This window comes from Telopea speciosissima, chromosome 5 (genome assembly GCF_018873765.1).
Source record: "Telopea speciosissima isolate NSW1024214 ecotype Mountain lineage chromosome 5, Tspe_v1, whole genome shotgun sequence".
Classification (NCBI taxonomy): Eukaryota; Viridiplantae; Streptophyta; class Magnoliopsida; order Proteales; family Proteaceae; genus Telopea; species Telopea speciosissima.
In genome coordinates, this window is record NC_057920.1 from 62,188,210 (window position 1) to 62,203,564 (window position 15,355).

General features: G+C 40.2%; 1 protein-coding gene across 1 annotated transcript; it reads right to left on the minus strand.

The window, feature by feature from the left end:
* Nucleotides 1-13,351: 13,351 nt before the first annotated feature.
* Nucleotides 13,352-14,147, minus strand: LOC122663214 (putative wall-associated receptor kinase-like 16). The gene has a single exon (XM_043858911.1). It carries the CDS (start codon nt 13,952-13,954, stop codon nt 13,352-13,354), a length of 603 nt encoding a protein of 200 aa, XP_043714846.1. The 5' UTR covers nt 13,955-14,147.
* Between the last annotated feature and the right edge of the window lie 1,208 nt (nt 14,148-15,355).

The following is a 15,355-nucleotide window of genomic DNA, read 5'->3' on the forward strand; positions in this document are numbered from 1 at the left end:
TATAATGCATCTTTGTATCTTATGTCCTATAGTCTATGGATACAATTGGTTGGGTAATCACTAACAAAGAATATGAGATAAAGTGAAAAATTATCGTAACACATTTAGGGGACAATGGGGCATTAGGCATTTACTGATTTACTCATTTATCGGGTTAGGTCGGTTCGGGCCTAACGGTTCGGGCTACCGGTGCACCGTCGGGCTAGTTCAAACCAAACCAAATCGTTTGTCTTTCGGGATCCACAAATCGAACTGAACCATTAAGAGTTCGGTCCGATGTGGTCCGGGCTCGTTTGGGTTGGTTCGGGCCAGTTTCATCGGTTCGGGTTGGGTATTGACACCCCTAATTATCATGTGTCTATTTCTATCTTTCTCAAAATAAGGGGGTAGATGTGTCTTTTCATATGGGGAGAGGGACTCATGGGAGTGTTTCCACAAAGTTCTTTTTCCGTAATATTAATTAATTGCCAAGATAGCAACAAGAAAAATAAATAAAGGAGAAAGAATGTTAATCTGTGCTGTGTGGGTGTGTACCTATACCTAGACACAGTCCAGCGTAAGACAGCCCTGGTTAGTGTTCTTTTTTGCAAAAAATAAATAAAGGGTAAATTACTCCACCCCTCCCCTTGATGATGCCCGAATGACAAACTCATTCCATGGGTATTAGATAATAATGGATTTAAAAGATTCCAGCAATCGTATCCATTTCGTCAAAAAAGGCTATTAAGTAATGAGATCACCTTAAATATATTATGTTAAATCCTAAAATGCTCTTATTTTTGGGATATTTCAATATTATCCCCACTAATAACAATAGAGAAAAGGGCAAGTTTTATGGATACCCCCTATAAGTATACGAAATATCACAGACGTACCAAAGTTTGAAAAAATATCACAGACATTTTATCACTTTATTTCAATTAAATCTAGTCCGTTAAGTTTGTGCAGTTAAGTCACTGGTAACTCTTCTATAAAGATGAAATTACCCTTATCACATGGTAAACTTACCATAGTATCCTTTAAGGTAAAACCCCAAATTACAAAACAAACCATTCTCTTCCTGGTCTTCGTTGTTCTGAAGGGGGAAGAAGCAAGAACAGGGAAGGGGGTTCATTGACAGACCCCATTTTTGCTTCTATTTCCATGTTTTGAAGACGGAATAACCAACAACAGCAAGACCGGTATGTTTTCCCCCTTCAATCTGTCCACTGTAGTTGTAGTGTTGTTCGGTGCACCCACCCTGAAACCCATCTTCTCCACCGCAACATCTCTCTCTATGTCTCTGTACCTTTTCTGGTTTTTTTTAAACAAAATCGGTTTCTTCAAGAACATGTCCGTACATAATCAGCTTGCTAAACTTATGATTGTTGCCTTTCCTTTTTTTTTTTTCCCCTAATGAGATTCCAAAAAAATCCATGAGTGTGCTCTCTCGGATCCTACTTCTTTAAATAACTAAAATCTCTCAAATTTGAATTTGATCTTTGATGATTTTTTTTTTAATTAATCCAAATGATCTTCTTTCTTTTCCTTCAAAAATCTGCAAATGGGTATATTCTCATTGCCCATTATTCATTAAAGATTCCTTCTCCAATTGTAAATTTCTGGGGTTTAGTTTTCCTATTCAATTTTCTTCATTGAGAAACTAAGAAGATGTGTTCATTAGTTAGTGTTGGTGTTCTTGGTTTCAGGTAGTCAGTCATAGCAACCCACTTGCCTAAGAGAACAGACAATGATATAAAGAATTAATGGAACACCCATCTCAAGAAAAGGTTGGCAAAGATGGGAATCGATCCCGTGACCCATAAACCCAAGAGTGATACTTCTCTGTATCTTTTCTTTTTTTTTTCCATTTTGTTTCTCCAGCGGTGATGTTCACAGGATTTTGGCGGGCTCGTGGTTCAGGGGATTCAAGGCGGTAGAAGTGGGTTTTCAAGGGGTTCAAGAGCCTCGCGGTGGAAGTTCTGGTGTGGGGGCCACTTATCTTTCGGCAGTTTTCCGCTTTCGGCCATGTCTGAAGAGTAAGGTACCCTCCACGAACCCTTCCAGCATGAAACCTAAGCAGTTTACCGCTTTCGGCCTTTTCTTTTTTTTAGAATAATAAACTGGAAGTAAATTCAGAATCATGTCTATGATTTGTTTCAGAGACGGAGAGGAAGAGGTGTCGGAGACGGAGAAGGAGAGAAAAAGGGAGAGGAGAGTGAAATTACAAGGAAAAATAGAATTGCCGCTGCTAATGGTCACCGGAGTTGGAATTGCCGTTGGTAATGGTCGCCGGAGCTGGAGTAGATGATGGTCGCCCAAAATGGATTTACAGCAGTTCTCCAGTAAGAATATGGAAGAAGAGGGGAGAGGATGAAATGACAGTTTTTTTATTTAAATAACTAAGGGATAAAATGGATATTTCACCTTTGGGTACTAACTGTTCTTAACGTTAGGGGAAGGTTGATATTTTGGGATTTTTATCGTCTCAATTACATCTTCGTGAATTACACTTCAAGTGCACATCTAAGATGACGACATATGGCACAATGGAATCTCACGATCCAGATTGAATTGAATGATTTCACTCTCATTTCACACATTGCGATTTTCCATTCTCTCTCTCTCTCTCCCGCCTCTCCTCTCTCACGACGACCTGACCAGACGACGGTGGAGGTGGTTTCCGTCACTGTAATCTGCATCCTCACGCCAGTGCGACAACCTCACGTCGACGGAGCACCTCACAAACTTCTTTCTTTTTAAATCCCTAATTCCCTCTCTACCATAGCTCCAGATTCGAATCGTTCTTCTTCTTTCTCGCACAAATGAAGCTATTGCCCCTGCAACTTCGAGTGTGGGACTATTTCAGTCAAAGAATCATGGTTTTCCCTAGACCAAACCCAGCTTTGTTCTGATTTTGCATTTATTTTGCACAAACCCTATCTCCTCTCCGGCGACTCCTCTCCTCCAAGGTAGCGGCGGCGGCGACTACGGCGACTCCTCTCCTTCGATCTCTGTTTTTGCCTTGGAGAGGAGTCATCGAAGAAGAGATAGGGTTTGGTCTGCAATCTGGAGTTATGGCAGAGAGGGATTTAGGGATTTAGAAACGAAAACACGATGAAGATGAACGCCGGCGTGAGGAGAGGTGAGGTCAGGTCAGGTCGTCGTGAGAGAGGAGCTCCACCGTGGAGCACAAGGTCAGGTTTCCAGTCTTGAGAGAGCAGAGACGGGAGAGACGAAGAGACAGAGAGAGAATGCAGGGAAACTTTTGAAAGTTAAAATATCCTCTTTAATTTAGATCGTGGGATTTCATTATACCACGTGTCCTCATCTTAGGTGTGCACTTGAAGTCTAATTGACGAAGGTGTAATTGAGACGATAAAAATCCGATATTTTGATCATATTTGGTAAGTCCGTGACATATTGGATACTTAGAGAGGTGTTTGTGAAATTTGAGAATATAAAAAAAATAACTGAAATTCTCTTCTTCTTTCTCTCGTTCGAATACTTCGGCGCTAACAGGGAACTTCTTCTTCCTTTCGTTCGAACACTCCACTGGAACTAGTGAAGTTCTCTTATTCACTTAAAGAACTTGGTGATCTTACTACATACATTCCTCTGCTTGTTGCATCAAGCGTCTTACACCAGCTTCTTCCTCTGTCTCTCTCAAGGCTGCCTCTTCAATTGACTCATCTGATTCCCAACCTCCTTGATGAATAGATACATAGAGATGATATCATGATCAAAATTGTTCCAGAAAGTTCAATTCAAACTCTGGTTTTTCTTGTATTTAGAGGGAGGATTTGGTACCTTAGGGAATGTTAAGAAAACAACGCCCAGAATGGCGATTTGCAGAAGAAAAACGAAAATAGAGAGAGCACACACAACGCACAACACAGAGATTTACGTGGTTCACCTCCAAAATGGAAGCTACATCCACGGCCGAGCAGTAGAATAGGTTTCACTATTTTCTCTGAAAATGTTATAAACCCTCATGACCCTATCTCAAAGAGATAAGAACAATATATAGGGAAGCCCTAACCCCAGAAAGTACACAAATGCCCCTAGTCCAAAAATTGCCAAAAACTTGAGCCGGACCAAAACATAATACATGGCTCAAAAGTACTCATTTCAAAGATCTCAACGAGCCCAACACAACTCCTCGCTTTCGCATGGAGCCCCGTCATTTTTCGGCATTCTGAGGTCATTTCGAAGCCGAAACGGCCCTCCGAAGGTCTCAACCGCACTTTTTAGACCAAATCAGGCTTCACCAACAACAGGGAACAGCAGGCCTTGACCCTTTTGTGAAGTGATTACAAGGATATCTAATTCACCTTCATCATCGATGGTATTAGTGTCATCACATGATGGATGCTTCCCATTTTTGTATCTGTAAGGTACACATTTGCAGAAATTGAAAATGCCCACCAAAATTAGGTTCCAAAGTTGGAAATTTGTTTCAGGGTTTCCCAATTAAACGAAAATTTCTTCAACTTTGATGTTTACAGGGAAAAATTCAGTAAATCTAACATGTGTGAAGGCATTTGACCAATTTCAGCCAGACCCATTTCGAAATTTCTCCCCTTTAAACAGTTCTCAAAGAAAAATTAGATCCCCAAAGAGAAAAAACAATCCGTACCCAACAACTATACGACGACCTTCTCTGTACCGTTGCAAATTTCTTCCCGTACAAGAGACCAAAGAAACCTTTTTTTTTAAGATTTGCAAACAAGGAAGAAACGAACAAGAAACCCTTTGCTTTCAACCTTTTTCTGAGCAGAGATTAACAATCTGAGAGAAGAAAACAAAACAGAAAATGAAACCCAGATGGTATCTTTCTATTCTTGGAAGATCAGAAGCAAAATAGTTTTAAGAGAGAGAGGTGCATGGATGAAGAGTGTGGATGTGCTTGACATGGATAAGGGAGAGAACGACAGTTCTCCACCTTTTAATAGCAGTGGATGAAAATAGGCGAAGATCGAGAAGCAGATGATCCAAGCCGAGATGGGAATTGCAGGTCAAAGCTGAGTTATTTTCTCTATTTTTGAATCGACATATTGAGGGCCCGGCGGCGGAGTTGCAGGAAGAAGAAGAAGAGGGTCAGAGGGTAATATAGTCTTTTGAAACACTTAACAATGATTTGGGTAATATGGTCTTTTTCTATCACTTAACTCTTAGAGGGTAATTTGATCATTTTTTATTACTTAACATCCATTTTTGGCGGAATGGATACGGTTGATAGAATCTTTTAAGTTCAGGGGAGGGAGAGAATTATTACCCAATACCCAAGAATGGGGTTTGTCATTCGAGCATCATAGAGTAATTTACCCATAAATAAATCATTAAATCCAAACCAGAACTATTACATTTTGTTTTCCACGATCCCATATTAGTCATATTGGACTAATTTCAAAACGGTTTTGATGGAAATTGATATATAAATATGAATTAATAGTATCCATGATTTGAATCGTTGGGACGATTTTAGGGGCATGTGTATTTAACCCCTAAATTAATGATCAAGAAACAAATTGGCAGCCGAGGGAATAACGATTCCTTCAATGTCCCACATAGCAGGGGAAAAGAAATTGTAATTTTATTTCTATTATTTCTACAATTCAGTGACAAAATAGATTTTCCCCATAGAACCATAACCCATTCATTCAGTGGAGGCAGCCCTTTCCTTTTCTTTTCTACAATTTTTCTCCTCATCATATGTATCATTCAAACAGAACCATTATATAGATTACAGAAGAGGAAAGAGGAAAGAGGAAGAGAAACATGGCATTATGGTGCCCTGATGGGATACCGATACTACGGATCTGCTGACCCCATGGTTCGTAATCTAGAATCGGATCGATCAATATCGGCCGGATTGGATCGGTATCGTTCATGATCGATCCCGAGATTAGACCGCTCCGTGAAGGTATTCCTAGATTAGTCAACTCGGTTGGATCGATCGATCTAATCTGATAATTGCTAATTTGGGAGGGGGGGGGGGGGGGTTTACCGATATTTTGGGTTTTTTGACCTATTTTTTTTGAATTTTTTATTGATCTGTATTGATTTTTAATATTTTATTAATATTTTTGACCAATCCAAGCCAAGTTTGATTGATCCGGATGGGTATCAGCCGAGACCGATCCAAAGTCCGATACCTGAATTTTGAACCTTGGCCGAGCCTATATGTCCGATGGGATATCGATACTTAGAACCATGAATGGAAATGAAAGATGTCAGTAGAGAATACACATGACTTGGTCTTAATTTACTTCAGAAAATAAAAAAAGGGAAATCCAGTCCCCAAACAATACACTAGCAGTAAGAACCTTTTCTACTTGTCCACTTTAAATGTCAACAATTGTCACATGACAAATGGGATAGGCTTAAATTTTGTGAACAAATATACCCTAGGTGCCTTCTATTAATTATTAGCCTGAAAAGAATTTGCAAAATATTGCTTTGAAAATCGAAGTCACGGGAGAGTACACAACAATGGTCAAAGTATCACAAGCGTGTATGGATATTCATGAGGAAACATACCAATACAATGGATGTATTTGATTGAAGGTCAAGAGATCGTAGCCTAGTCATGTGGCCCTACACTAGCACATGAGTTAATGAGAGCATGTGCAAGGACATCAACATGAATGAAATATCTTTTATTTCATAGGAATGTGGCAGAAAATTTTTGCGCTATTGTGTTTTCATGTAGGGGCCATGCAACCGGGCAGTATTCTTTTTCCCTTGATTGAATTAGGCTTTTAATTTTGACAAGTGAATATTGATCTAGACCATGTATTTGACTATGATTTTTCTATCTGACGGTCAAAATACCCTCAAAAAATCAGGGAGCTTTATGAACATCCTCTATAGAACTAACTCCCTCTGTGAGTGTCTTCTCTACCAATTTGAGTTATCCTCCCTTGTGCTGGATCCTCTACTACCGAGCTGTCCGGAAGAACTGTGCTACCAAGACATGGTAAGGCGTGCAATATCCGCCTTGCGCATACCATCTTATTAGAGTCACAAATAACAAAGTCACAAGACCCTTCTTCTAAAATTAAAAGCTTCCATCAATCAGACTGATAGTACCAACATCTCCCCATAAAATGTTATTCACTTTGGCAATTTCGGCAACCCACACCCTAGTTCTGAAGTTACAATTGTCAGCTGGCTATAGATCTAAAGCTCTCCTCACTAACTTCATCAACCCCTCTCAAACAGCCACCAATTCTAGGCCTTCCAGATAGGCCATACAATTAAGTAGAAAAATACATTTCAAGATCTTGTTTTTTTTTTGGTAATACATTTCATGATCCTTTGGATCCATAACAAAACTATCCGAAAGATCCACCCATATTCTTTAACCACTCTCCAAAGACAAGTGAACTCCAAATAAGTACTAGCTAGTAACAAAGGAAGATGTAATAAAGCTAATTCAAAATCATATAAAATATGTAAAATATTATTTTCATCCATGCAAAGCATAAATAGGCCAAGAAATATCTAAATTTGAAAGGAAAGATGACAAAGCAAAAGCAAAGGAATCATTTTGATTCCACAATCAACATGCTATTGGCATTTTGGTCATTCTAAAATGAATCCAAAATAGTCACATAGATATCATTAAGTGTTTATATTATTTAGAAATATCTAAAACACCCCATTATAAACCCATAAGAGAAAAAAAACCTATTTCCTGAACACAGTCTTAGAGACTTTTAACTACTCATGCATAAAATGACAAAATTATACTTAAGATCATCATTGAAGGACATAATAGTCTCTAACATTCCTATAATTTTGTCTTCCAATGGCATATTATTGACAAAAAAGCATTAAACACTTATATTTTAGAGGACGTGTCTTGGTGTGTTTTAGTCATTTTTTATGCTTTTAACAATAAAAAATTCTAACAAGAGGGTATTAGATGGTACTTTACCTTTAGAATGTTTGACAGATAGAAAAATTTACAGTGACTTCTACAGATAGCATTCTTTCTATGATACATATTTTTCCTATTTTGGAAAAATAGGAAAACCCCATCAATACTAAAGCCGAAGCTTCCAACTTATGATTAATTCACACCATAAAATAAAGATAGATTGAAAAGAAACAGACAAATATACAAAATCTAAACCAACATTCTTAAACTTCCAATCCACAGAATAAGAGAATATCTAGCTAGGAGGACCCAAAAAAAAAAAAAAAAAAAGATCCATTACTGCTTCAGCATTTATCCAATCATATATGGAACAAGCCTTGAAGTGCTTAACGCACTAGAACTTATCGACGGTTCGGCTAAACACATTTTCTTAGAATCAAGCTCTTTTGCAACATCCTTCATTGTTGGCCTATCTTCCCTTTTATACTCTAGGCAGTTTCTTGCGAGCTCAGCAACTACCAATAACTGTTCTTTGTTCTCTTCATTTGCTATTCGGTCATCAAGAATATGAAAAACATTCTCCTCTTTAACCGAAGATACAAAATAATTTGCTAGGGCTATATGTTCCCCAGATTCTTCCGAAAAAAGTGGCTTTTTCCCAGTCAAAAGCTCCACTAGAACAATTCTGAAACTATAAACATCACTTTTATCAGATAGTTGACCTGTACGAAGACATTCTGGGTCTAATGAGAGAAAGGTCACCTACCTTCACCTACCTTCCTTTCTCGATTATCATCACATGTGATATACATGTGATATGGATCCGTCCAGCTATGGCAAGTCTAGCCAAATCGGTTATGGCTGAATATACATGCATTATTTTGTATCACCCAATATTGGGTTTCCTTTCCATGGAGATCTAGAATCTCACAATATAAATCTTGTATATATATCCCATTGGGATTATTCATAATTCAAGGATATCATTCACTCTATTATGGTATCAAGAGCCAAAACAGCTCCACCGAGCTCCCTTTAATTTCTTCATTTTTTTTCTTCTCCATGGAAGGAGAACTCAGTCCGGCCTCATCCACCAGCCCTCTTGCCACGGTTGAGGCAAGCTCTTCTCTTCCCACTCCTTCTCTACACCATGCCCACCATTATATCTCTCTAAAACTCACTTCTAAGAATTACATATTTTGGAGAACTCAAGTTGAACCGTTCTTGGATGGCCAGGATTTATTTGGGCATGCCGATGGGTCCACTTCTTGTCCGGTAGACCCCACTGCAGCCGCTGCCTGGCGTCGTCAGGATTCCTTGATTCACAATTTACTTGTCTCCTCCCTCTCTGAGGAGGTGTTTCCACTTATTGTTGGTAAGAGAACCAGTTGAGAAATTTGGGACACCTTATCTACAGCCTTCTCCTCTCCATCAGAGAGCCGTTTGATGTCCCTAAACATGGCCATGAATGACCTTGAACAAAAGCCTTATGAGTCAGTCTCTCTTTTCCTTCAACGTGCCAAAACAATTGCCGATGAATTGTCTGCTGCTGGTCACCCATTGCGTCCAAGCTCCTTCAATCTTCATATCTATCGGGGACTCAAATCAGAATTTCAATCCATGGTGTCCTCCCTTCTTACTCGGACGGATCCGATTAGCTATGATGATCTGCATCCCATGCTCTTAAGCCATGAGTTCATTCATGGCACGTCTTTGAAGAAACTTACTGTCACGGATGCTACATCAAGTTCAACACCCATCAATGCCAACAATGTTCAGCGCACCACCCCACCTGGCAACCCTGGTTCTTCCACCTCTCCAAATCGTGCAGGCTGTGGTGGTTGTGGTGGTCGTGGTTTCGGGTGTGGTCGTGGCCCTCCTCCTGCTGGTTATGGTCGCTTTTGGTGCTCTATTTGTAAAAGGACGAATCACTCCACTGATCGATGTTTCTATCGATCCCAATACCCCACCCCCCTTACCCTATGCAACCTCTTCCCAACCCAACCACCCATTACTCAAATCCCAACCCACCCCCAACCTATAACCCTCCACTTTTACCCACCCCACATCCATCAACCGCCCTTAATTACATGGTACCCCGACACCGGTGCTTCCCATCCTGTCACTCCTGACATTCAGTCCCTATCCCAGTATGATCACTATCATGGCCAAGATCAGCTGCACGACGATAATGGTAAGGGTTTACATATCTCGCATGTTGGTTCTGCCTCTATCCCATCTTTGTCTTCTCGTTCCTTTTATTTACACAATGTTTTACATGTTCCAACCATATCTAAATCCCTCCTTTCTGTTCAACAATTTTGTAAAGATAACAATGTTTTTTTTTAGTTTCACCCATCTACATTTCTTGTGAAGGATCAGGTAACCAAGGAAACAATCCTATCCGGCTCGAGTAGGGATGGTCTATATGTGTTGGATCCTCCCACCTCACCATCTACCCTTTCTGCCATTCGTGGTTCCCTCAATCTTTGGCATCAGCGTCTTGGGCATCCACATGAGCGTATTTTGAAAGTCATAATTCAAGAAAATAATTTACCTTCTCATCTTTCTAGTTTCAATAAAATTTGTAAGGCTTGTCAGTTAGGCAAAGCCAGTCGTCTCACTTTACCTGCATCTCCTAGTAGTAGTTTATTTCCATTGGACTTGCTCTACAGTGATGTTTGGGGGCCTTCGCCCATTCCCTCTATTTCTGCACATCGTTATTATGTTATTTTTGTGGATGACAACACAAAGTATGTCTGGTTTTATCCTTTAGTTCGTAAGTCTGATGTTTTCACCATTTTTCAACAATTCCAAGCTCATGTGGAACGCTTATTCGGTAGGAAAATTAAATCTTTACAAATAGACTGGGGGGGTAAGTATCGCTCCCTCCCCACCTATTTCTCCAAATTGGGAATTTCTCACCGGGTTTGTTTGCTCCACATACGCATGAGCAACAAGGTACAGTTGAAAGGCGTCATCACCACATTGTTGAGACTGGCCTTTCCCTTCTTGCTCATGCGTATGTGCCTCAAAAATACTGGAATTTTGCTTTTGAGACCACTGTCTATTTAATTACTCGGATGCCATCTTCGGTTTCCTTTGGAAGTTCCCCTTTTCAGTTGGTGTTTCACAAGCATCCTGATTATTGTTTCCTCAAAGTTTTCGGGTTCCTTTGTTATCCATAACTCCATCCCTTCAATCGCCATAAAATGGACTATAGGTCCTCGCCGTGTGTCTTTCTTGGTTACAGTCCTTCACATATGGGTTATCGGTGTCTTGACCTTCAAACTCATAAATTCATAATTGCCCGCCATGTCCGTTTTGACAAAATGTCTTTCCCTTTTTCCACATCACCTTCCCAAATTTCCCCTAATTCTATACCCACTGCCATACAACCGTGGGCATCTGCTCCATTGGTCCCTCCACCTTCCCAACAATTGCGGGATCCCTTACCATTATCACCCCAAACACTGCAGCCCTCCCCATTTTCACCCACCCAGCCATCCCCATTATTGTCCCCACAAAATTCTGAACCGGCCTCTCCCACCCAAACCACTGTGAGCCCTAAACCGGCCTCTCTTAACCAATCTTCAACCTCTCTCCCCTTGTGCACTAGGATGGTGGCTAACCTCTATATGGACCAACCACCACCACCGCCACAGCCAATACCAGCTCCTACACCTGCACCATCATCACACCAGTCCACCTCTATGCACCCGATGCGACTCCGCTCTCATGGGCGACCACCATAGGCACTAAATGCCACTGCGGTTATTACTGAACCTTCCTCTTTTTCACAGGCCAATAAGGTGTTGGAATGGCGCAAGGCCATGGCAGAGGAGTATAATGCTTTACTGAGGAATGGTACATGGTCCCTTGTTCTTCACAATGCTCAGATGAATCTCATTGGCAACAAATGGGTATACAGGGTAAAGCGTAAGGCTGACGGGTCTCTTGAGCACTATAAGGCATGTTTAGTTGCAAAAGGCTTTCATCAACAGCATGGCTTGGACTATGGTGAAATTTTCAGCCCGGTTGTCAAACCCACCACCATTAGATGTGTTCTATCCATTGTAGTATCCAACGGTTGACCCATTCGTTAGTTGGATGTTCAAAATGCGTTCCTTCATTGTACACTGGATGAAGAAGTCTACATGGCCCAACCTCAGGGGTTCACTGATCCTAACTATCCAGATCATGTCTGCCGTCTACATCGGTCATTATATGGACTTAAGCAGGCACCCCATGCATGGTTCCATCGATTGTCAGAATTTTTGTTTAGTTTGGGCTTTCATGGTTCAAAGACTGACACCTCACTATTTATTCATCAGATGGCTGGTCAGACCTGCTACATTCTTATATATGTAGATGACATTATAGTCACTGGCAGTGACCCGTCCATGGTTTCTAATCTGTTACACCGCCTCTCTCAGGAGTTCTCCATCAAGGATCTTGGAGATTTACATTTCTTCTTGGGGATTGAGGTCAATCGAACTGCTAAGGGGCTACTCCTATCACAATCAAGATACATTTCTGACCTATTGGCACACACAGGCATGGTGGATTGCAAGCCAGTAAAGACTCCAATGGCCACGACTACAAAATTCTCTGATTCAGGGGGTGTGTCAATGCCTGACCCCACTATTAATCGTGTGTGTCAGTTCATGCATTCTCCAACAGAAGAACACTGGCAGCTGGTGAAGCGCATCATTCGTCACTTGAAAAGCACCCAAACTGTAGGTTTACTAATTGAGTGCTCCCAATCTCGATCTCTACAGGCATTCACTGACGCTGATTGGGCCGGTGATGGGTCCGATCGCAAATCTACCGGGGGGCTTTGCTATTTTTCTTGGGCCCAACCTTGTCTCTTAGGTATCTCACAAGCAACGCACAGTGGCGCGTTCCTCTACGGAGGCCGAGTATAAAGCTCTAGCCAATGCCTCAGCAGAACTGATATGGCTAGAGTCCTTGCTTACTGAACTTGGATACCCTCTTACTGGCCCTCCGATTCTGTGGTGTGACAATCTTGGTGCCACATACTTGTCTGCAAATCCGGTATTTCATGCTCGTACGAAGCACGTTGAAGTTGATTTCCACTTTGTCCGAGACCAGGTTGCCAAGAAGCACGTACAGGTTCAGTTCATCTCGTCTCAGGATCAAATCGCGAACACACTGACTAAACCGCTGACCCATACCCGGTTAGAGTCTACGTGAAAAGCTGAAGATTCGGTTGCCTGATTCTCCACCTTGAGGGGGTGTAATGAGAGAAAGATCACCTACCTTCACCTACCTTCCTTTCTTGATTATCATCACATGTGATATACATGTGATATGGATCCGTCCAGCTATGGCAAGTCTAGCCAAATCGGTTATGGCTGAATATACATAAATTATTTTGTATCACCCAATATTGGGTTTCCTTTCCATGGAGATCTAGAATCTCACAATGTAAATCTTGTATATATATCCCATTGGGATTATTCATAATTCAAGGATATCATTCACTCTATTAGGGTCTAAGTACCCATGAGTCCCTTCAATTCCTGTCATTTTTTGAGTTTGATCAAGAGGAACCAGTCTTGAAGCTCCAAAATCAGATACTTTAGCCTTGTATTTATCATCTAGTAATATAGAAGACTTGACATCCCTATGGAAGATAGGCTCTGAATGAGAAGAGTGCAAATAGGCAAGTGCATTGGCCATTTCCGCAGCAATTCTTAAACGATTTTCCCCTGAAAGATTATCACCATGGATATGTTGGAAGAGGGTCCCATTGGAGACAAACTCATAAACTAACAATGGAGCCTTTGTCTCCAAACAACAACCCAAGAGCTTCACTATGTGTCTGTGATTGATTTGAGAGAGGATATAAACCTCATTTATAAACTGTATAATCTGGCCTTTGTCCATTATAATGGATTTCTTATTGGAAACTAATTTTCCACTTGGTAAGATTCCCTTATAAACTATACCAAACCCTCCTTTCCCAAGTATCTGACTCTCATGGAAGTTATTGGTTACCTTCATTAGCTCTTTCGTGGTGAAAATCTTGGCAATATCCTTGACCCCTCTATTCTTATCCATTTGTTGCTGCAATAAAAACCCTCCATTTTGTTGGAAGATTTTTTCTCTGAGTTTGCTTCTTCTCTGAATTGCCCAATACAAAAACCAAATGAAGATAGGTAAAACTAGAAGGCCTGCACCCGTACCTGCACAAAAACAAATTTAGATGTATATTATTACTATTAATTAATCTGGAACATGTATTTACATAGAGGATTTTATCTGATTAGAAGTGTGCAAGCCAACTAGTTGTGGGTAATTAGGCCTAGACTGCCTTGGGCAGCGGCTTTGGACAAATTTTGACGTCCATTATTGAAATGGGCTAGGCCTGGGCTTAGGATTTTCATTATAAAAAAAAGGCCTGATGGTTTAACCCAATTACTATGTCTTGTTTATGCTTACGATTGAAGCCTGATACGTAAGTGTCGGGCTCTATCTGGACCTCTAGTATATTTTCTTTCTCCGTGGATCTGTTTATTTTCGGAAAAAAATAAGGCGTACCTGATACTTGATTCGAAGTTGTGATTACCTGCTCGTAATGGAGCAACCTTGCCATTGCACCAAGTAAGTAAAATCCTAGTTTGTTATACTGATTTTATCAGCTCATTTTCATTTTATATAACATTTACTTAGAAATAAATGGAGCCATCTGATTACAAGTATAAGAAAATTAAGGAAAATGAAATTAATTTAGAAAAGAAAATGAAAATTTTGTAGATGTGATTGTTTAACTTATTCGAAATCTTATTAAATATGGAAATTAAACTTTTAAATAGATTTATTATTTTCCTACTCAAATTAAAGTTATTTGATTGAAAAGTGAAGTACAATTTACTTAATAGATGTAGCAAGTTTTTGAGTTATTTATACAATTATCGGTAGTAATGATTTGATATTTTCCATTTTATTTTTGGTTAAATTAATTTTCCTTTCCTACACTTATAACAACTAGGGGTGTAAATGAATAGCCGAATTCCGTTTCCGTATCCGTGTCCGTATCCGTTTAGCACTATCCAAATCCGTCCGAAAGCTAAACGGATGCGGATACGGATAGGCTATAGCTATCCGAAAAGCTATATTTATATGTAAACGGATAAAATATCCGTGTCCGTATCCGTTTAGCACTATCTGAATCCGTCCGATAGCTAATCGGATGCGGATACGGATATAGCATTATCCGAGCCGAATCCGATCCGTTTACAGCCCTAACAACAACATAAAGTGTACACAGACAAAAAGATGTTTAAAGTTCAAAAGGAAAAACAAAAATGGAAAATATACTAAAAAATAAGGGTTAGTCTGCCCTCTTAGATCATCAGACGCAATGTTAGAAAGGTTAGCTAGGGGAGGGCGGCTTAAACCAAAAAGGAATTTGGTAAAAAGAAAAAAGTTAGCCGGAGGGTTCTAAGGTGCTTTAATTTG